At 55.3% G+C, this 19,767-nt stretch overlaps 1 protein-coding gene and 1 long non-coding RNA gene across 4 annotated transcripts; one reads left to right on the top strand and one right to left on the bottom strand.

Moving 5' to 3' along the window:
- Positions 1-5,060: 5,060 nt before the first annotated feature.
- On the bottom strand, positions 5,061-16,970 carry SPINDOC (spindlin interactor and repressor of chromatin binding). Of its 3 annotated transcripts, none has more exons than XM_068555526.1 (6): positions 16,585-16,970; positions 12,943-13,272; positions 12,713-12,862; positions 12,409-12,561; positions 12,069-12,269; positions 5,061-5,855 (listed from the first exon to the last, which is right to left on the bottom strand). In XM_068555526.1, exons 1-6 carry the CDS (start codon positions 16,709-16,711, stop codon positions 5,644-5,646), a joined length of 1,173 nt encoding a protein of 390 aa, XP_068411627.1. In that variant the 5' UTR covers positions 16,712-16,970; the 3' UTR covers positions 5,061-5,643. The 3 variants fall into 3 exon arrangements, with proteins under 3 accessions (XP_068411627.1, XP_068411629.1, XP_068411628.1); XM_068555528.1 differs by having other exon boundaries at positions 5,061-5,817; XM_068555527.1 differs by having other exon boundaries at positions 12,424-12,561.
- Positions 16,971-17,077: 107 nt separating this feature from the next.
- On the top strand, positions 17,078-19,767 carry LOC137771840 (uncharacterized). The gene is made up of 4 exons (XR_011075414.1): positions 17,078-17,421; positions 18,012-18,143; positions 19,421-19,572; positions 19,666-19,767. It is a non-coding gene; the product is annotated as an uncharacterized lncRNA (long non-coding RNA).

Below are 19,767 nucleotides of genomic sequence, written 5' to 3'. Positions count from 1 at the left end.
CAGTGTGTGGAATGTACTTAGACCCTGATTCAAAGAAATCAGTTGTGAAAAGATTCATGGCAGAGTTCTGGAGATCGGTTGCGCAACAATGTGAACGTGCTTACTATTAAACTGGACACTTGAAAATGGTAAATTTTGGGGCTTCCCTGGTGGCGCAGTGGTTGAGAATCTGCCTGCTAATGCAGGGGACACAGCTTCGAGCCCTGGTCTGGGAAGATCCCACATGCCGCGGAGCAACTAGGCCCGTGAGCCACAACTACTGAGCCTGCGCGTCTGGAGCCTGTGCTCCGCAACAAGAGAGGCCGCGATAGTGAGAGGCCCGCGCACCGCGATGAAGAGTGGCCCCCGCTTGCCACAACTAGAGAAAGCCCTCGTACAGAAACGAAGACCCAACACAGCCAAAAATAAATAAATTAATTAAATTAAAAAAAAAAAAAAGAAAATGGTAAATTTCATGTTATGTGTATTTTCCCACAATTAAAAAAAGGTGTTTTTTTTTTTTTTAACATATTCATGGACCAATTGGGGGATGTGAACACTGTGTGGATATTAAACGACATTAAGGGATTATTAGTTTTTAAAGTGTGATATATATTTTACTGAAAAGAGTCTGAATTTCCTAGAGATACAAACACACCTATTTACAGATGAAATGATACAAGTTCTGGGATTTGCTTTCAAATAATCCAGAAGAGAAGGAGATGTGGGGAGATAAAGATAAACCCAAATTGGCCATATTTGTTGAAGCTGGGATACATCAGGGTTCATTGTTCCTCTCTCTCTCTCTCTCTCTCTCTCCTTTTGGGTGTGTTTGAAGCTGTCCATCATTGGGAATTCGCTGGCAGTCCAGTGGTTAGGACTCCGCGTTTTTACTGCCGAGGGCCCGGGTTTGATCCCTGGTTGGGGAACTAAGATCTCACAAGTCGCGCAGTGTGGGGGAAAAAAAAAATGTCCATGATCAAAAGAGAAAGAAAAGAAAAGAAAAAAGAATAGTGCCCTTCCGTCACGCCCAGTGCTCTTCCCCGCTGGACACACTGAGAAGCGCCTAGTTTGCCGTCTGCCTCCCCTGGAATGGGGGTGTGGGGAGAGCCGGGGTGCTGTCTCTCTTGTTCACAGCTATATTCAAAACACCTGATCCGTGAATGCCTCTCATCCAGCTGGCAGCTGTGAGCCCGGGTCTGCGTGGCCCCTTGAGCCTGAGCTTTGAACAGCACAGCGATCTTAACCTTGGAGGGCCATGGACTAGTCTCTCTGAGGCCAACCGCTCACCCAGGAAGATGTGGGTGCCATGGTGGGCAAGTGGTCGGGTCAAAGAGAAGGAGTGGAAGGGACAGGGCAGGGTCTGGAAAGGAGAAGCCCCTCCCTCTGCCCTGTCCCCGAGGGCAGCCCAAGCTCATGTGGACATCATTGCACCTGGCACTGCTTTTGTAGCCTCCAAATACCAAGTCCAGCCTGAGCCAGGGTCAGAGGTCGCTGAGGGAGGCCAGGGCCAGCAGGCGGGACCCACCAGGGGCCCAGGAGCCTTTCAGGAGAAAGAGGCAGGTGAGGAACAGGACTCCCTACACCCTCAAAGCCCTCAGCTTGGTTCCCAGACACCGTCGCCTGAGACAGGTGTGACGAGCACCCCTCCACATTGCCGTGAGCCCCTCCAGTGGGTACTGCCAGGCACAGGGCATGATCCCAGCAGGGGCCAGGCCCTGGAGGACTCTGGAAGTTGGCAAGGCAGGGGCACTAGGCACCACTATCATGCTCCTGAGCAAAGGAGGTGTGAGCACTTGTTGTCTCGAATGAGCTTCCCGACTCCCATCTGCGTCCACTCCAGCCCCAAGCCCTGAACCTACCGTGGGTCCCCAGGCTCTGGAGGGAAGGTGTGTCAGGGTCTTCCTAAAGCACAAACAGGCCATGGCGTGCCGGAGACAACAGCTCTGCAGTCAGACAGACCTGGGCTCAGCCAGGTTCTGCTCCTTTAGCCGCTCTGGGATGGCAGGCAAGGTACCACATGCAGCTCAAGGTGCCTCAGTTTCCTCACCTGTATCACGGGCACAAGGTGGGGTGACCCACAGTGGAGACCAGGGCAGGTGTCCTCTCTGCACCCCACAGTTCCCAGCACCGTGGCTGCCCAGGGGCCTTCATCCACGGCTGTGCAAGCTGACCCTGCAGGGTGCTTGTCCCAGCCCCTGCTTGCCCGGGCCTCCTAGATGCGGGGCCTGAGGAGACCTGAGGCTTTGCTGTTGGTGTTAGGGCGGCCAAAGAGGTGGCTCTGTTTCCTTTCTCTTCCTTTCTCGTGGTGCACTCTGTCCACAGAGTGAGGCTATTTGCTCGAGGGAAGAAAGGGACAGGCCAGATTCGGTGATATGAAGGCACCTGGTTCCAGGAAGGTGGGAAACAGACACACTGGCGTGCTGTGGAGTCACCTTACCTGTCACACCTGCAAGCAGCAGCCTCCATCCTGCCTTGCGGAGATCAGCTGGGTGCCCCCTTCCCAAAAGACCCTCCGTGGGGACAGACGCAGAGGCTGCAGTCCCCTCAGAGACGCTCTCCCACCCCAGCCCCCAGCCTCCTCCACACCTCAGGGGTTCGCAGGACTTCACAAAGGGCCCTGAAGGCAGTCTCATTCCAGCCACACTGCAGCCTGGCTGTGTGTGTGAGGAATGGGGTGGGGGGCCCCCGGAAAGGGCGGGCGGGTTGGAGGAGCCGCGGAGTCCGGACCAGAGCAGTGACAGGACTGGGCGCTGCACGGGGGCCCAGCCAGTGAGCCTCCCCCTTTTCCAACCGTGCTCCCTCCTTTCCAACCACGGCCGTACACGCTGCAGTTTCTCTTCAAGGAGGGAAGGGGCTGCTTCTTCCCTGGTCTCGGACTGGCTTTGCCCTCAGGGCTGTCACTGGTCTCCAAAAAGAGCTCCCTGACTGGACCCCAAGGAGGGCAGTTGTGAAGGGTGGCAGGTGGCCGCCTTCAGAGCACAGAGGAGTACTGGGGACTAGGGGCGGGGGTACGGCTCAGGGGTCGGGCGGCGGCATCCTCTTCCCCCGCTCCTTCACTTGGTCGTGGCTGGACTTCAGCATCACACCTGGAGAACGTCACCACCATCAGCCACTCAGGTCGCTGATATTTGCAAAGGAGGCTTTCTTGGTGTCACAGGCTCTAGGACTGTGCCTCTGGCCCAGGCGGCGGACCCCAAGCAATCCTTCACCTACGTTCAGAAACTCCCTTCTGCACTCTGGGTGGAGCCACGCCCCGGGCTCCACTCTCTCCGCCTCTCCCTGGAAGCCCAGAGGTGCCCACAGGCAGCTCCCAGCCACACATGCTCACAGAGTCCCTGGGGTCCTGGCCGAGGCTGGACAAATCCTTGCCACCCAGGATGTGGGGCTTAAGCCATGGAACAACCACGTCACCAGCAGTCACCATGGCAGCCACCTCGTGCAGAGGACCACACTGCAGGGACCGGCCTGCACTGCAAAAACGTCGCATAGGAATACACACCAAGAGGGCACCAGACAAACATTTATTAAGCACCTACTATGCGCCAGGCCCTATGCAGGGCGCTAGGAAAACGAAGTCAATGCAATCCAGCCCTCGCCCAGAAGGAGCTCACAGTCTAGCGGGCCAAACCTTCAATCATAATTAACAGCCGCGAAGGTGCATGTAGCTTCACAATTGCACAATGAGCTTTTATATAAGTTCTCCCAACTGTCACCACCCAGCAACACAGCCACATTGTTTTAAAAGCACATTGGCATAAATGTAAACACAGTCACACGATTGAAAGGACGGACAGCGACCACCTGTGACAATTCATAGTCTGTGTTTCAGAGTCAGACTTTCAGCATTACTCATTCCTTCCTATTAGGAAGGATACAAGTTTTGCCAATTTGCAGAAATGGTGGTAGAGATACAGGGTAGTTCTATGGCCCCCCAACATCACACGCTGGTGCAGCCGCCCTAGACACGAGGGGTCCTGAATCCTTGCCCTCTTTCCCCCCACCACACCACCAATCTTCTGGTCTCCCCTGAAAGAGGGCCCCAGATGTCCCGGGGCTCTTTCTCCCGAGCTCGTCAGATGGGGAGAAAGGACCACTTCCCATGAGCCAACCACGCTGAGATCACTCACACCTGGCTGAGCCCACGGGTGACACCAGCTCAGACAGGCACACAGCACAGCGCGCTCAAGCCCAGACCCTTCCTAATTTAGGGACCAGCTCTCTGGTCAGTCTCAAAACCTGACGGGGTCGGTGTCATACAGGAACAACTGCCCTGTGAGTCCTGCCTCTGCCCCGCCTCTCCCCGGCTGCGCGGGATCCAGCAGGAGCAGTGGAGCCGTCCAGCTGCAGAGGGTGGATGGCCCTATTTATCCCACTCACCCCTGGACTCTGAACGGGACAGTGAAGTTTGGGATCTGAGAGCCCTCTGTGCCTCTCTTGAGAGCCCCCTTCACCAAAGAGGAAAACCACAACCCTACACAGATTTGGCTGGTGATGGTTAATTTAGGAGGATAAGGGGTTAGGAGTCTGGTGAAGAGTCGGGGAACAGGAAAACCAGCCAAAGGCTTGGTGTAATTAAGCCGAGGAAAGGGCGGGCAGACCACGAGGCCGAGTGTTCAGCGCTGAAAGGTTGGGGGCGTTCAGGACCCCACCGCCTGCCTTCCTTTCCTGGGGAAGGGGGAGGGGAGGTTTCTCTTCCCCTGCACGCTGGCCACAGCCAGGGCACTTTGTAAAGGTCATGTTAAGTCTCAGCTCCTCCCCTGGGCCCCCCAGCGTGGCCTGTCTTGGACAGACAGAGGCTTACCAAGTGAGTCAGAAGGTACGACATGTTAAAGGTGTTTCTGACCCCATTTGGAGGGCACGGGTAAGGGGAGGGGGCGAGGTGCCCTGCTGACTGACTCAGCCTCGGTCTGCTGGCCCAACAAAGCCTGCCCTGACCCTGTTCCAGCCTCTGGGGCAGCAGCTTTCTGGCTCACACCCAGGACCACCTCTTAGCCCTCCTCAAGGTCACTCCAGGAGGCCAGATATCCTGCTAGCAAACCCCTTCCCCCAATGATGGCCCAGACGGAACTCTCTTAATAAAAAAAAATAATTTATTGTCAACAAAGGAGATATATACAACAGGAAAAGGGGTGAAGAGGAGAGTGTGAGTGACCGAGCCCCCAGGTAGGCTGCTTCAGCCACCTGCAGGGATGGAGCAGGAAGAGGTAATGGAGGCCTCCTGATTTAGGAGCCTAAACAGGTGGGGGAGGAGAGGCGTCCCCCGAGGTAGTGGGACTCAGTTCAACACCGTCACGACCACCTCTTGCGTAAGGCACTGTGCCAAGGGAGAATGGTGGGGGGCTGAGAGGGTGGGAGGAGGTCAGGGGGACAGAGAGGTCTGGGTCAGCAAAAGGATCGGGTGGGTGTTCTCCATAGGCCCAATGCCCTACCGCACGACAGCCCTTGGCACCCCCATCCCCCTCAGGGCCTGGCCTCACGCCTCACCTCGGGGAGGCATTTTCCAGCGTCCTCGAGCCATAGCGGATGCTGCCCACCTTCCTCTCCTCCATCCTGCCTTGGCACCTGGTTTTACTCTCCATCAGGTGGCCGAGCTGGGCAGCTCTGAGTGATAAGCCGAAGGGGGACAATGCCTCCTCTCCCACCCCCCCGAAAAGCAAGAACCTACAGGCCACTCCCTGCCTCTGGCTGCCCCCCGACAGGGGTGCTGGATTCCGACAGAACCGCGGGCCAGCCTGGGCTGTCACCTGCTCCCACACCCTTGGTGCCCTGGGGATGCTTGGACCAGTCTTGCAGGAGGCTGACTGCCGGGGGCTCCTCCAGCCGCACGCGGATAACCTGGAGATCCAGCGTCCCGCGAAGCCCCGGAGGGGGAGCTGGGCAAGGATGGGAGCAAAGAGAGAGTCAGGGCCCTCCTGACAATCCACCTTGAGGATGTCCCCCGAGGGTCTCTGTAAACCACACCCCCATTTCCTGGCCTTCAATTCCATAGCCCAGACCCTGTGGTCTGAGGAGAAGCACGGGGACAGTGGGAGGCTGTGCTCCTAGTTCATCCAAGGACCAGCACCAACCCCAAGGGCATCACGCCTCCTCAGGCATCAGCGCAGGCCCTCTGCAGCCTTCCTCCCTCATGGATTCTGGCACACGGATGCTTAGTGCTGTACTCCGCTCCCCTCAACTACCTTCAGCTGACTCCGTTTCATCTAGAACTTACCGGGCACCCTAGCCTGATGGGTTCTGCCTTGTGTGGGCAGAGGTGGTGGGGTGGGGAGCACCCCAAAGCAGAAAAAGACATGACTGTGCCCACAAAGGAGCTCCCAGGTGAATATGCAGGGCGGAGGAGAGAGCACTGGACGGAGAGTCCCGGGTTAACATCCAGCTCTGCTTTGGAACCTCAACCAGGCTCTTCACCTCCCGAGTCAATACCTACCACGCAGGGGTCAGACGTCCACCTTAGCAGCGTGGAGAAGCTACTCACAAGGGGCAGAACCAGGCCTTAAGACAGGGGGACGTGAACTGCTGACGGCCACCGTTCAGGTACCAAAATGTCCGGTTCGGCATGGGCATGCGCAAAAGTTACGTCAAAAAACAAAGCCAGAAAATGGTGACTGTAACTGTTGCGGTGTCTATATTATTTGTGGTTTTCTTCTGCACTGTTTCTAGAGACCCAGTGATTTAAAATCTGGCAGAGAAAACAGGTACAATTTTGCTGTACTGTTTGCCGGGATTTAAAATGACTCAATGGCTGCCACTGGGTCGTGCGACTGAACAAATTCTGCTTTGTAGTCACACGAGCTGGTTTGTCTCCCTGACAAACTCTAAGCTCCTTGAGGGCAGGGGGAGCCTACTCACTGGCTCCTTAATTCAGCAATAACTTACTGGGCAACTATACTGTGCCCAACACTAGTCCAGTTGCTGGGGGTTCCCCAGGACATGGTGCAGGCCAAGTGGCCTTCCTGGAATTGACATTCCAGTGGTGAGAGCCAATAAACAGGATGAGCAAAGCAAGAATGCAATGCGATATATACAGACAGAAGCAAAGTAAAAAAGTACACCAGGGAAGGGGACGGGGTAGCAGGGAGGGCCTCACAGAGCTGACGCGTGAGCAAAACGTACAGGAAGCGAGGAGTCAGCGGCGTGTCTAGCTGGGGAACAGCATTCCTGGCGGGAGGAAGAGCAAATGCAGATGCCCTGGTGGGCAGAAGAGGTGAAGATCCTGGTTTGAGGACCACCGGTCTCCACGAGGACTCTGACTTTTATCTGAAGTGCGACAGCGACGGCGCTGGAGGGCTCTGAGCAGAGCAGTGCCAGGATCCCACTTGGGTTTTCAACAGGGGCTCTGGCTGCTGTATGAGACCGACCACAGAGGGCAAATATCAGAAGCCAGGAGACAAGTTCAAAGGTTGTTAAGGAAGCTTGGATGAAAGTAGCAGCAGTAGTGGGTAGTGACAGGGAGGTCAATTCTGAGCATCTTGGAGGTGGGGCTAACAGGATTTGCTGATGGACGGATGTGGGGTCTGAGAGAGACAGAAGATGACTCTGAGGGTTTGGTCCAAGCGAACTGAAGAACGGGGCTGCCAGCTTCCTCGGGAAGGGAAGACTGGGGGGGAATAGAGTGGCTGGAGGTGAGGGGAGGAGATTGGGGGTTCCATTCAGAAACGCCGTCAGGAACTCCGAGTTTGGGGGATCTTTTAGGCAACCAATCAGACACGTCATATGGGTAAGAGAGAGGCTGGAACCAGAGGGAGAGGTCTGGGGTGGAGGAGAAAGGTGGGACCGTGAGCACGAGAACCGTACTTCAAGCTGTGAGCCTGGACGGGATCACCCAGGGCGTGAGTGCAGATCCTGACGCACGGCTGGGTCATTCATTCATTCACCAAATACAGAAGCAGCACCTATTCGGTGCTGGGCACTGGGGATATCACAGTAAATGAAACAGGCAAACATCCTGACCTAAAGGAGCATATGTTCTAGAAACGGGAAGAAAAACCACCATAGGATCCCCATTTGGGGAGCTAGGAAAGAACAAGCAAGAGAGGCAGGTGCAACCCAGGCACGCTGCTGCCTGAGAGGCCAAGGGCAAAAAGGGTCTCCAGGAAGGAGGGAAGGAGGGAGGGGTTCCTTGTTTTTGCCAGGTCAGGAAAGATAAGGACTGAGAACTGACCACCAGATCTAACTTTATGGAAGTCAATGGCAATGTTGCCAAAAAAGCCATTTTAGTGTGGGGTGGTGAGCATGAGTTTGACTCAAGTGGCTTCTAAAGACAGACTGGATACAGTACAGAAGAGCTCTCCAGCTTTGCTGAAAAGGCTTGGGGATAAATGGGACAGTGGCTACGATGGGATGAGGGGTCAAGAAGGGAGAAACAACAGCTTTGCGTAGGCTGATGGGGAAGACCCAGAGGAAAGAACAGCTCCTGGTCTGACAGAGAACTGATTCCTGGCCCTCACTGCAGGCGGGGTGCCGCATGGGCGAAACACACCTGCCCAAGGCTCAGTTTCCTCTTCTGTAAAGTGGACATAATAATCCTTTATAAGGTGGTCCTGTGGATTTCAGGAAATAATATATTAAAAGAACTCAGTACATTGGAATTAAGTGCCAATTCTTCCTGATAGCAGGGAGGGCAAAGGGGTGGGTGGTGGGGAGGGGAGTTTCAGGAGAGCGAGGCCTGAGGTGTGGTAGAGAGATCTTCTTTCAGAAGCAGTGCATGAGCAGAGCCCCGGGCCATCAGAGAGCAAGCCAAGAGGACTTCTCTGTCCCTGGGACAAGCTGAGTCCCCTCAGCACCCCAACCCCAGAACCACCCCTACTTCCCTCCTGGCCCAACCCCTCTGCTTCCCCAGCTTCATCCCCCTCCCCTTCCTCTACACTTGTGCATGTGTGTGTAAATGTGTACACCTTCTCCAGGGGGTGGCTGGGGCCCACTTCTCTCATTTCTCACTAAGGCTTGTCTCTGAGCAGAGACTCTGGAAATGTCACCACCAGAATGACAAGTGAAGGCAGCCGCCATCCACTCATCTGTCAAAAAATCTTTCCTGAGGGCTTTCTTGGTGCCAGGCCCTGTTCTAGGTGCTGACACACACACACACACCCCCCAGGCCCTGTTCTAGGTGCTGACACACACACACACACACACACGCACACACACACCCCAGGCCCTGTTCTAGGTGCTGACACACACACACACACCCCCCCCCAGGCCCTGTTCTAGGTGCTGACACACACACACACCAGGCCCTGTTCTAGGTGCTCTCTCTCTCTCTTGCGCGCACACACACACACACACACCCAGCAGGAGGCTTTTTTCCACTGTCTGCGAGTGGGCCCTCAGGGCTCACCTCCTCTCCTGGCCGGGAGGCCTTCCCCGCCTTCATCCTGGGAGGCCCCTGGAAGCCCAGCAAGTCGTCCCTGACTGCGTCACACTCACATCCATCAGGTCAGCTGACCCGACCACAGTGACTCCCCGCCCCCCAACTTTTATATCCTTGATTTTTAATCTCTTTTAAAGTGGTAGGATCTTTACTCAAATAAGATCTCTGAAGAGCTTCAATAAATAAAACAACTCAAAGTAGAGACATTCTGGTTGAAGCCTCACAGGTTCCTGAGAAATCTGAGCTTTGGGTACTTAAAACCCCAAATCAACCTGAAACCACTGGTCTGGAGCCTGTGCTCTGCACAGAACCATCGTGGGCACCACACTATTCTCTATTTGCTGACTTGTACCCTTAGGCAGACTGTGAGTTTCGTGGCGATAAAGGCTGTGGCACTCCTGTCATTTCCCACAGCTGGGCTGCAGGAACACTTGCTGCTGTGTCACTTAGCACCTCCTGCAGTTTCTGGACCGTCTCCAACCTCCATAGGTCCCTGCCTCTGCCGAGAACACCTCTCAGCCCCCTCCATCCCTCTCACATCATTCAATCAGCTTGCTGAACCCCAAATCTCAGGCTTTGCCCATTCACCCCAAATAAACCTGAGATCTCAAGGATGCCCTTCTCACCTATTGGTCACTCCACACAGGTGGGGTTTGGGCACAGGGTACCCCAGGGGTCAAAATAAAGGCCCCACTTTCAAGAATGAAACCAGAAGACTCATCAGTCAGTGGAAGAGATCAGCCATTTAGAGCAGGGGTCCACTGACAATACGAGGGGGCCTGGGAAACGGTCAAGTCCAGGCAGAGCACGGTCCTGGGGAAGCAGGACTGGAAGGTGACTCAAGCTGAAACCTGAGACAGTTAAAACCTCACAGGGGTGAGGCCTGCCTCCAGACTAGAAAAAGTGGTAAAAGATAAATAGATGAAAGCACACGTGCAGAGACGTGCACACAGAGCTTTGTAAAAGATCTGAAGGATGCAAGCCAAATTTTTGACAGTGGTCACCACTGAGTGATGTGGGCTGAAGTGACAGGTTTGCCTTTTTCTTTAGGCAAAAAGTACACCTCCTTTTTGAGAGCCCTGCTCTGGGGAGCCTCCAGCACCCCGTGTGCCATCTTTCTCAGGGCTCCAACTCCAAACGCCCATTTCAGGCAGGCGGGACGAGGCACTCTCTGTGTCACACATTCACTCCTTCAAGAACCAATTTCTGGGGCTTCCCTGGTGGCACAGTGGTTAAGAGTCTGCCTGCCAATGCAGGGGACGCGGGTTCGAGCCCTGGTCCGGGAAGATCCCACACGCCGCGGAGCAACTAAGCCCGTGCGCCACAACTACTGAGGCTGCGCTCTAGAGCCCGCGAGCCACAACTACTGAAGCCCGTGCACCTAGAGCCTGTGCTCCGCAACAAGAGAAGCCACCGCAATGAGAAGCCTGCGCACCGCAATGAAGAGTAGCCCCCGCTCGCCACAACTAGAGAAAGCCCGTGCGCAGCAACGAAGATCCAACGCAGCCAAAAAAAAAAAAAAAAAAAAAAAAAAAGAAAAACCATTTTTTGCGCCTGAGATGCTGCAAGCAGGGCCTGGCCTGGCGAGACGAAGAGAGAGAGAGGAACCAGGCTCAGCCCTGCCCTGCTGGAACACAGGCCAGTCTCATCTCAATTCTGCTACTGCTAGGTTACGTGACTGTGGTAGCAGTATACCGGTCCCCCGAACATTTAAAGTCCTAATCCCCAGGACCTGTGAATACAGTATCTTACAGGGCAAGGAAGAATTAAGACTACAGATGGAACTGACATTGTTAATCAGCCAACTTTAAAATAAAATAGAGATCTGGATGATCTGGGTGGGCTCAGTGTAATCACAAGGGTCTTTAAAGGGGAAGGAGAAGGCAGAAGAGTCAGACCCAAAAATGGCATCCTGAGGAAGACTGCACTGGCCACGGCCTGCTTTGAAGATGGAAGGAGGGCACAAGCCAAGGAACACAGGCAGCTGCTAGAAGCTGGAAGAGGCAAGACTTCCTCCTTTAGGAGCCAGAAAGGAACTCAACCCTGCTGACACCCTGACTGTAGCCCAGTGAGACCCGTTCCAGTCCTCTGACCTCCGGGACTAAAAAGTAGTATATCTGTGTTGTTGTAAGCCACGAAGTTTGTGGTAGTTTGTTACAGCAGTCTCAGGAAATGAATACAAGGACCGTAGAGGAGGAACCGTCTCTCTGAGACTCAGTCGGTCCATCTGGAAAAGATACTTTTATAAGGGCCAGATGAGCTGCATATGAAAGTTTCTTAAAATCGGAGAACATGATAAAAACACAAGCGCTTACTGCTATTATTAGACGTAAACTGAGCTGAGGTGTCTGCTGAGTGTTCGCCCCGTCTATTCTGCTATCGGTCCCAGTTAGGCCCCTGGTCCACCGGGGCCAAGGAGGGCACCTCAGGCTCCAGCTGGAATCAACCTTAACTGTGGTGATGGGTGTCGGGCTTTGGGGAGCACTGGCCTAACCCAACCTAGCAACCAGCCAGGACGCTCCCAAGGAGCTCGCAGAAAAACTCAGCTCTCTGGCTGGCCGCCGTATTTAAATCCACCTGCCCTCGGCCCCGCTCCCAGGGGACTGGAGCACCAGCCACCTCTACCCTGGGCTCTGCTGCCGAGCAGCCTCGTGGAGGCCAGAGCCCCGGGATGTGGCCTTCCTGACCCCCCACTTGTCATCCCCGCTCAGGAGCTCACCTGGGGAGGGGCTTTCCGGCTGGAGAAGGCCTCTTTCTGCCACTCTCCCCTCTTTGGGCGAGTCCTTGCTGTCTGAGGCCCTGAGCTGGGTGTGGGAGAAGAGCTGGAGGACGAAGCCAGCGGGGAAGCTGCCGTCGGTGAAGTGTCGGACCTCGGCGGGAGCCGCAAAAGTCTCGGTGGGTGAGTCGGGTGAGGGGGGATCTGGCAGGGAGGACAGGATGGAACTGCGAGGTCAGACTCCCAGGGGCTGAGCCCACGGCCTCAGCTGAGGCGCAGGTGCCCTCTGCCACGCATCCCCTCAGCCCCCCCAGGGTCCTAGCTTTCCTCCTGGAGCCCACACCTTCCTCGCCTTCACCTGGGTCCGGGTCCGGGTCCAGGTCCAGGGTTTTGGTCATGGGTCTGCCTCTTTTCTTTCTGACCGGCTCCTCCCCAGGGGGCTCCTTCCATCTCTGACCACGTGGCTTCTTGCTTACCGGCTCTGGGACAGGGGCCGCTGCAAGAGACAAGACCTTTCTAAGAGGCCTGATTGCCGTAACCACAGGGCTGCTGAAGGTGCCTGCCCAGCAGCCTCTCTCCACCCAGATGGCAGGGCCCACGCTTCCCCTCCCCCCCAAGCCAGCCTCCAAGGCTCTGGGATGACTGACCAGGAAGCTCCAGAGGGCGGAGTCCCCTGGGCCGGCTCCTTCTAGGGAGGGAGGGGTTGTCCTCGGAGTCGAGGAGAACGACAATCTCTGCTGGCATTTCGGCAGGGTCCGGGTCGGAGTCTGGGTCCACTTCGACCTCCTGGCCTGAGTCTGCAGGGGGCAGACGCCGGTGAGCAACGAGGGAGTCCTGACTTTGCCTTCCCCCTCCACCCCTCCCCCAGCCCCGCTACCTGAATGGGGCGGGGATGGCTGCTCGGCCCTGAAGTCTTGCAAAAGGGCCACCCCCTCACTCCAGGCCTCCAGGATGTTGCTCTTCTCAGAAGGGCTCAGGTCCAGGGTGTGAGGGTGCTGCTCCAGGATGTGGGCGCGCGCCGTGTCCGCCGAGGGGGCCCGGATCTCGGCCCCACACACCATGCACAGCGCCCGCCCGCTGCCTCCCGGGCTGTTCCCCACCAGGAACTCCTGCTCCCAAGACACCTGCTGCCTGGGCTCCTCACAGCCGTCGCCACCTGCCTCCAGCAGGCTGGGCCTTGGCGGTGGGGACTTCGCCCGCTGGGCCACTACGGAGGGAGAGGAGGGGGCGGGGACTGTCAGTGAAGGTGCCCACAACCAACGATATAGAGAACAGGACTCCCCAAACCCGGTGGCGTACGTAGGGGAGGAACTTTCCCACCCAGAGTCTCTTTCTCCCCTCCCCTGGAGTCCACAAGGCACTAGCCACGATAAACACAGCCTACATGCCTCGGCATCCTGCGACCTCAATCTAGCCTCGGACCACAGGTCCAACAGGTATTTCAGTCCAACAGACTGCGTTCCTGCATGTCTTCGGCCTTGGCAGCCCATCAGTCTGGCAAACTCCTCTACTTCCTTCGTGGCCCTGCTCAAATCCTCAGCCCTGTGAAGCCTTCCTGACCTCCAACCCCTGGCAGGTGATTATATCCATATGCGACTACCAGGCCACGGCGAAGCACTTCCTTGAAGACAAGAATGGTAAATGTTGTCATCTTACTGGCCCCGCAGGGCCTGGCACGTAGGAGAGGAGACGCTCAATGAGCCTCCTCGGGTCAGTGAATGGCATCCACGCCTGTTCCTCCACTTGTTGAGGCCCCTTCAAGAGGCCTCCCATCCTGTCGGAAATAGCCTCCCCTCCCAAAGCCTTTGCAGCGGTGACCTCGCTCGTCCCTACTGGTCGACACGGCACCTGTTCCCTGTGCACGTGGACCATAAGCTCCGACAGGATGGGAACCCTTCTCAGCTCAGCAAAGGATGCAGGCTCAGACCCACGTTAGCCTGGCAGCTCAGCGCTTCTGATCCCTCGTGGCTGCACCTCCCTCCCACCTGTGGAGATGGAGCGAAAGACAAATATGGGAGACCCTAACACCTGGGGACTGCCTGGCAGAGGTGGCATTTGAAACGGGTCTGAGAACTGGCTTGGTCTCAGAAGGTCTAGCTCCAAGGCTGGGTTGTACCCCTCTCCCATGTGACCGTGGGCAGGAATCTCTTGGTTGCAGTTGGGCTTTCTTTCCCACCACTCCTCCAAAACAGCTCTCGTCAAGGTCACCAATGCTAAACCCAGCGGTCAGCTCTTCAACTTTGTCCTTTGACAGATGGCTTCTTCCATCTTGATTTTCGTCACTTGGACTCCAGGGCACCACCTTCTATTGGTTCTTCTCTTACTTCACTGGGGCTCTTTTTCGGGCACCCGTGCCAGTCTCTTCTCCGGAACAGAACTGTCTTCTCACCCAAGGCTTGTCTGCCGTCCCTTAGAAAGCTGCCATCTGCCCCACCTGAGCTCCCTGTTCCCCTCACTGCTTCATTTCCTACTCGTTCCCTTTGTCTCCTGACTACACTGTAGGTCCAAGACAGCATGGATTTTTGATCCTTCACAACTGTATCTCCAGCACTCGGCACAGTGCCTGGCATGTAGTGGCATTCAGCAGTGTTTGATGAGGAGTGACTCAGTCTCCACACTGGAATCACTGGAGCATTCCACAATGGTCCTGGGACCCCATCTTTATGTACCTCCTTCCTCTGGTGGTCTCATCCCAGTGCCTGCCTGCTGACAACTCCCACGTCTATACCTCTAACCAGACTCTCCCAGGAAATTTAGATTCACATGTCTTACTTACCATCTGACATCTGTGCTTGAATGTGTCATAAACTTCTCAAACTTGCCATGTTCAAACCTTAACTCCCCATCTCCCGCAGGCCTGCACTCCAGTCTTTCCATCTCGGCAAATGGGAAGTCCATCCTTCCAGTCGCTCAGGCCAAAACCCTTGAATTCGTCTGTTTTTCTTTCCCACCCCAAATCTTTCAAGAAGCTTCTGCTTCAGGACCTTTGTACTTGCTAGTCTCTCTGCCAAAAATTCTTAACCTCCAATTATCTACAGGGTTCTCTCCCTCGCTTCCTTTGGTTTGTGTTCGAAATTCACCTTATTAGAGAAGGTTTTCCCGACCACTTGATATTCCAGATGAAACACCCTCACTCTTTTCTCCTTACTTTGATTTCCTGTTCTCTGAACCACCTGACATGCTATACATTTATCTTCATCTATCTTTGGTCATTAGTGTCTACATATACGTTTCAGAACAGCAGAGTTTCGACTTTGTTTATAGCGATTAGCATGCCCAGCCTAAAACAGTGCTTGACATATAAGAGGTGCCCCCAAATACTTGTTGAATGAATTCACTTCTCTGGGGAAGGAGGATACTCTCGCAGGGTTGTTGAGAGGGTTAACTGAGACAGCCTGGCACTGAGCACTCGAGAAATATTAGCAGAAGTACAGAAAGAACCTCTTTTTTGGATTGAAAGCTCTGAGAAGGGTAGTGGCCTTTATTTCCCTCATTTTATAGCACTCTTGATTCCAAAAAGGAGAGGCAGTGCAGGGAAACATCATCATGTCCTGCTGAGGCTAAATGAATGGCCTTGCTCTCAACCTTTTGGGTACTGTCCTCCTGAGGGACGGGGTATCTAGGAACGAAAAGATTTTGCATTTTCATGAATACTGTGTCTTCCACTAAGGTGGCTCTTTGTTTTCTTAGGGTTTGCAAGATCCTGAGGACTGGAGAAATCGGTGAGGGAGGAGGGGAAAGCGAGTGCTTCCAGACCGCTCCTCAAACCCCCTCCCCAGGCCAATCCCCTTCTAGAGTGGCTGAGGGCGCGCGTAGCAAGCACTCCTTTTCCCAAACTAGGTGTCGTATGCAACCCCTTTCACCCTTGCAGCGCTAGAATCTGACACCTGTGGCTTATGCAAGTGCAAGGTCCGGGGATGGTGAGGGGGGCGTAGGAAAGCTTTCTGCACGGAGCGCCCTTACAATCCACCTTTTGGCGGGCTGCAGCGGCGCCTGCCTCCACCCACCGAATCGCTCCGGACACCAAGGTGCGGGGCCCCTAGCTCCGGCGTGGAGGCCCTGCAGCCCCTCGGCCCTGCCGCCCCTCGGCCCTCGGCCTAGAACACGGCCTGGCCCCTGGGCCAGCCTCTGCCTCTGCCTCCGCGGGGGGGGGGCGGGACCCGCCAGCGTCACCTCGAAGCCGTCGTGCTGGGCCCGGGCGAGGGGGCGCTCGGGCACCGGAAGATCCGGAGCTCGCGGGGCGTGGATCGAAGGCTCCAGACCCTGGGCGGGGGCGGGGGAGGGGGAATTCGGGGAGGCCTGAGATTCCAAACCCCGCTGGGGGTGGAGCAAGAGGGCGCCAAGGCCTCAGACAGAAGGGGGAAGGGGGCGCCCGGGCACCAGGCCGGAGTGGAGTGGGGGCGCTTGGATCCCAGACTGGAGGTGCGGGAGGGGGTACCCAGACCCCCGACTGATGGGGGGGGGGGAAGCCCGAGTCCCGGACCATGACGCGGAAGTGGGATTCCCCTCCCATTCTCACCTCTGAGCATCGGCTCGGGCCGCGGGATTACGGCCACCACCATGGCCTCCTCGTCGTCCTCCCCTTCCTCGCATTTGAGCGTCACCTCGAAGCAGTCGAGCGCGGCGCCCTCGGCCTTCACGGCCATGGCGCGGCCGGGGGGGGCTCTCGGTGACCGGACGCCGGAGGACTGGCGCGCAGGCCTGCGCGCAAGCTGGCGGCCGCCTCCCGCCTCCCGCCCCGTGCAGCCCCCTCCCCGCCGCCCGCCGCTCGCCGGCCCGGCCTGCGACGGTCGCGTCTGGGCCTCCCCGAGACCTAGAGCGTCGGGACCCCGGGCGGGGAGGGCTCAATCCGGGGCTCTAGCCCCCCGCCGCTCCCTTTTATGGAGGCTCATTGTCGGCGCCCGCCGGACCGGCCCGCTGCGGGCCCGCCCCCGACTTCGAGCGGCCAATCGCACGTGGCCCCGCCCCTGGCACGCGGCTCCGTTAGAAACCCCGCGACCCGCAGGGGGTGGGCAGGGCAGCTGGCTTCCGGCTGCCCCCTGGCGCGGAGGTGGGGGTCGCGGGCCTGCGGGAGAGGACCCTGAGCTCCCCCGAGCCGGAAGCGTCCTGAGCCGGCCGGCCGAGCCTGGCGGGTCGCCCTCTATTGAGCCGCCAGTCGGGCACGTTGGCTGCACGAAGAGCGCTACCAAGTGCCCCAGGATTTTGAGCGGGGTCTCTCTTGCCTTTCCCTGAACAAGCTTTCCACCGCCAGAGGATGTCCGGGGCGCGAAAAGAACCGGTGGGGGAGCGGAAAGCGCCTTGGCGTGGGAAGAGTAGAGAATGAATTCCTTCCGATTTGCTAGCTCTGTGATCTTGGGTACGTTATCTGTTTTCTTAGACAAGTTTATCCTTTATTTCAAAGAACATTGTGGAGCCTTCTGGACAAGGGAATGGAAAGATGAAGAGCCAAGTGGAGTGTTGTGGGCGCGCGTAAACCATCCCGAGGGTTGTGATTTCCATTTTTTAAAAGTGAGTCCAGAGATTGTGACCCTTCCCACAGGTCTTGCAGAAGTCCTTGAGAGCTCCAAGATCAGCGTCCAGTTGCCATGACGCTGCTGCATCATAATTCTACTGTGGCTGAGCTTTGACCTCTGTGACATAGAATGGGCATCTCCCTCTGCCGTAGAAGCCCTCATGAGATTTCAGTGGAGAACATGCCTGACACTGAAAATCCGTCTTAAAATGCCACTGTATTAGACCAGACACAGCAGTAATCAGAATAATGTAGTAGGTTGGGGTGGGAGGGGAGATGTGAACTAGCTTATGTGGATTATGGTATGGTTTTAAGTGAATGATTTTGTTATTTTCACGTGTATCCAGTACTTTAAAGGTTTTACAAATATAGGCATTACCAAGCCTGTTTAACCTATTTCTATCTAATGGTTGTTCTCTACCCTTTTGCTGCAGATCCCTTCCTTGCGCTTCTGCTCTGCTCTGTATTGCCTTGCAGGGTGTAGTTTCTCAGGCTTCCAGGACAGCTGCCTTTCAGGCTTGGGTTTGGCCAGTGGGAGACATTGGCAGGAGACTGGAAGTTAGGAGGTATGAAAAAGCCAGGTTATTTCTTCTCTTTCTCTCTCTTGCTCGGGCTCTGGCAGGTCTCCAGCAGCAGGCGAGGCTCCCCTGTGGCGCCACCTCCTACTGGATAGGCTGCTGTGGTTCCAACTTCCGATGGTGGTCCTCCCGGCCAGGCTCCACTAATTCCACCTCCTCTAATTTGTCCCTCCAGTTAAGGAGTGTGGGCAGCTTCTGGTTTTTGCTAATCTCTGGGTTGCCTCATTGTCTGCTGTTGGGCTTCTCAGCCCTTCCATCACCCCTGTCACCCGTGTCACCAATCCCCTGCATTAAATTCTCTGTTTTTACATTCTTAGAGTGGTTCCTGTTTGCCTGGTTGGACCCTGAGCGATACAGCCAGTATTATACCAGGCACTTTGTAGACATTATTTCTTAGACCTCACAAGTCTTATGTAGTAGATTGTGTTGTTCCCATTTTACAGAGCAGGAAGTTGAGCCTTAAAGGGTTAAATTACTTGCCCAGGGTAATACAGCATGAATCCTATTTCATCAAATCTAGCATGAACATTTTCCCCTACATTTTAGCATCTTTGAAATGGGGGTGCTTTTTTCTCTAATGGACATCAATGTGAAGTTTTAAGACTATCAAGAAAGTAAGATGGGGACTTCCCTGGCGGTCCAGTGGTTAGGGCTCCGTGCTTCCACTGCAGGGGGCGTGGGTTGGATCCCTGGTCCGGAGCTAAGAAAGTGTAAGATGGCCCTTCTGATATTCAGATAGTGATGATACCAGCAGAACATAAACCATGCTATTAAAAAGGAAGAAGAAGAAGAAACAACAGGCCCCAGAACAGAGTCATTTGCCCCCATGACAGCAAACCAAGACTTAATTGCAGTTTTAATCTCTCCCAGGAATGTGACCTATAAACAGATAATCTGAAATTTCCTGATCAGCACTAGTGAGGTAATCTGCATAAAGACCCCTTCCGTCCCCTTCCCCCAAAAAAGAATATGACCTGGCCTGAAACAGTTCTTTCCTTTTGTTAATAACTTCCCTAGCCACCCGTCCTTCCTTCTGTAAAACCCTTCCATTTTGTACAATTCCGTGGAGCACTTTTCTGTTTACTGGATAGGATGCTGAATCATTAAATAAAGCCAGTTAAATCTTCAGATTTATTCAGTTGAATTTTGTTATTTATCAGTGCTTAGAATGAGACATGCTTAGATGCTCAGATGGGGCCACTTTGTGACCACAAAAATGACTTCGCCTTTCTCTGAGTGACTGGGTCCTTTTTTTTTTTTTTTAGCCACGCCACGCAGCTTGTGGGATGTTCCCTGACCAGGGATTGAACCTGGGTCCCCCCGGAATCCTAACCACTAGGCCACCAGGGAATTCCCGATTGGTGCTTCTTTACCAAAGATACAACTCTAGCCCTCCGTGAATCCTCCTGCCTCCTAGGTAAGCATTATAAAGATACCCAGTCTGAATTGCCTCTTCCTCTTGACAGCATTTAATCCAGAACTGGTCCCCACTTCCCTAATCCCTCCGCAGAACCGTGGAACAAAAGCCCAGATTTAAGGAGATACACACAAGGGTGTCCCCAGGATGCACTCTCCTTACTGCTTCAAGTTAAATAAACCTGACTTTTTTTGA

The sequence above is a fragment of the Eschrichtius robustus genome, chromosome 11 (genome assembly GCF_028021215.1).
Source record: "Eschrichtius robustus isolate mEscRob2 chromosome 11, mEscRob2.pri, whole genome shotgun sequence".
NCBI lineage: Eukaryota > Metazoa > Chordata > Mammalia > Artiodactyla > Eschrichtiidae > Eschrichtius > Eschrichtius robustus.
Note: the sequence above shows the minus strand (reverse complement) of the source record. Positions and strands in the feature narration are given on the sequence as shown.

Coding starts and splice junctions, on each gene's coding strand:
- SPINDOC (XM_068555526.1), bottom strand. CDS start 16,711: ATGGCCGTGAAGGCCGAGGGCGCCGCGCTCGACTGCTTCGAGGTGACG. Junction 13,273..16,584: donor GCCCGAGCCGATGCTCAGAG/GTGAGAATGGGA, acceptor CTCCCTCCGTAG/TGGCCCAGCGGGCGAAGTCC. Junction 12,863..12,942: donor GCCATCCCCGCCCCATTCAG/GTAGCGGGGCTG, acceptor TGCCCCCTGCAG/ACTCAGGCCAGGAGGTCGAA.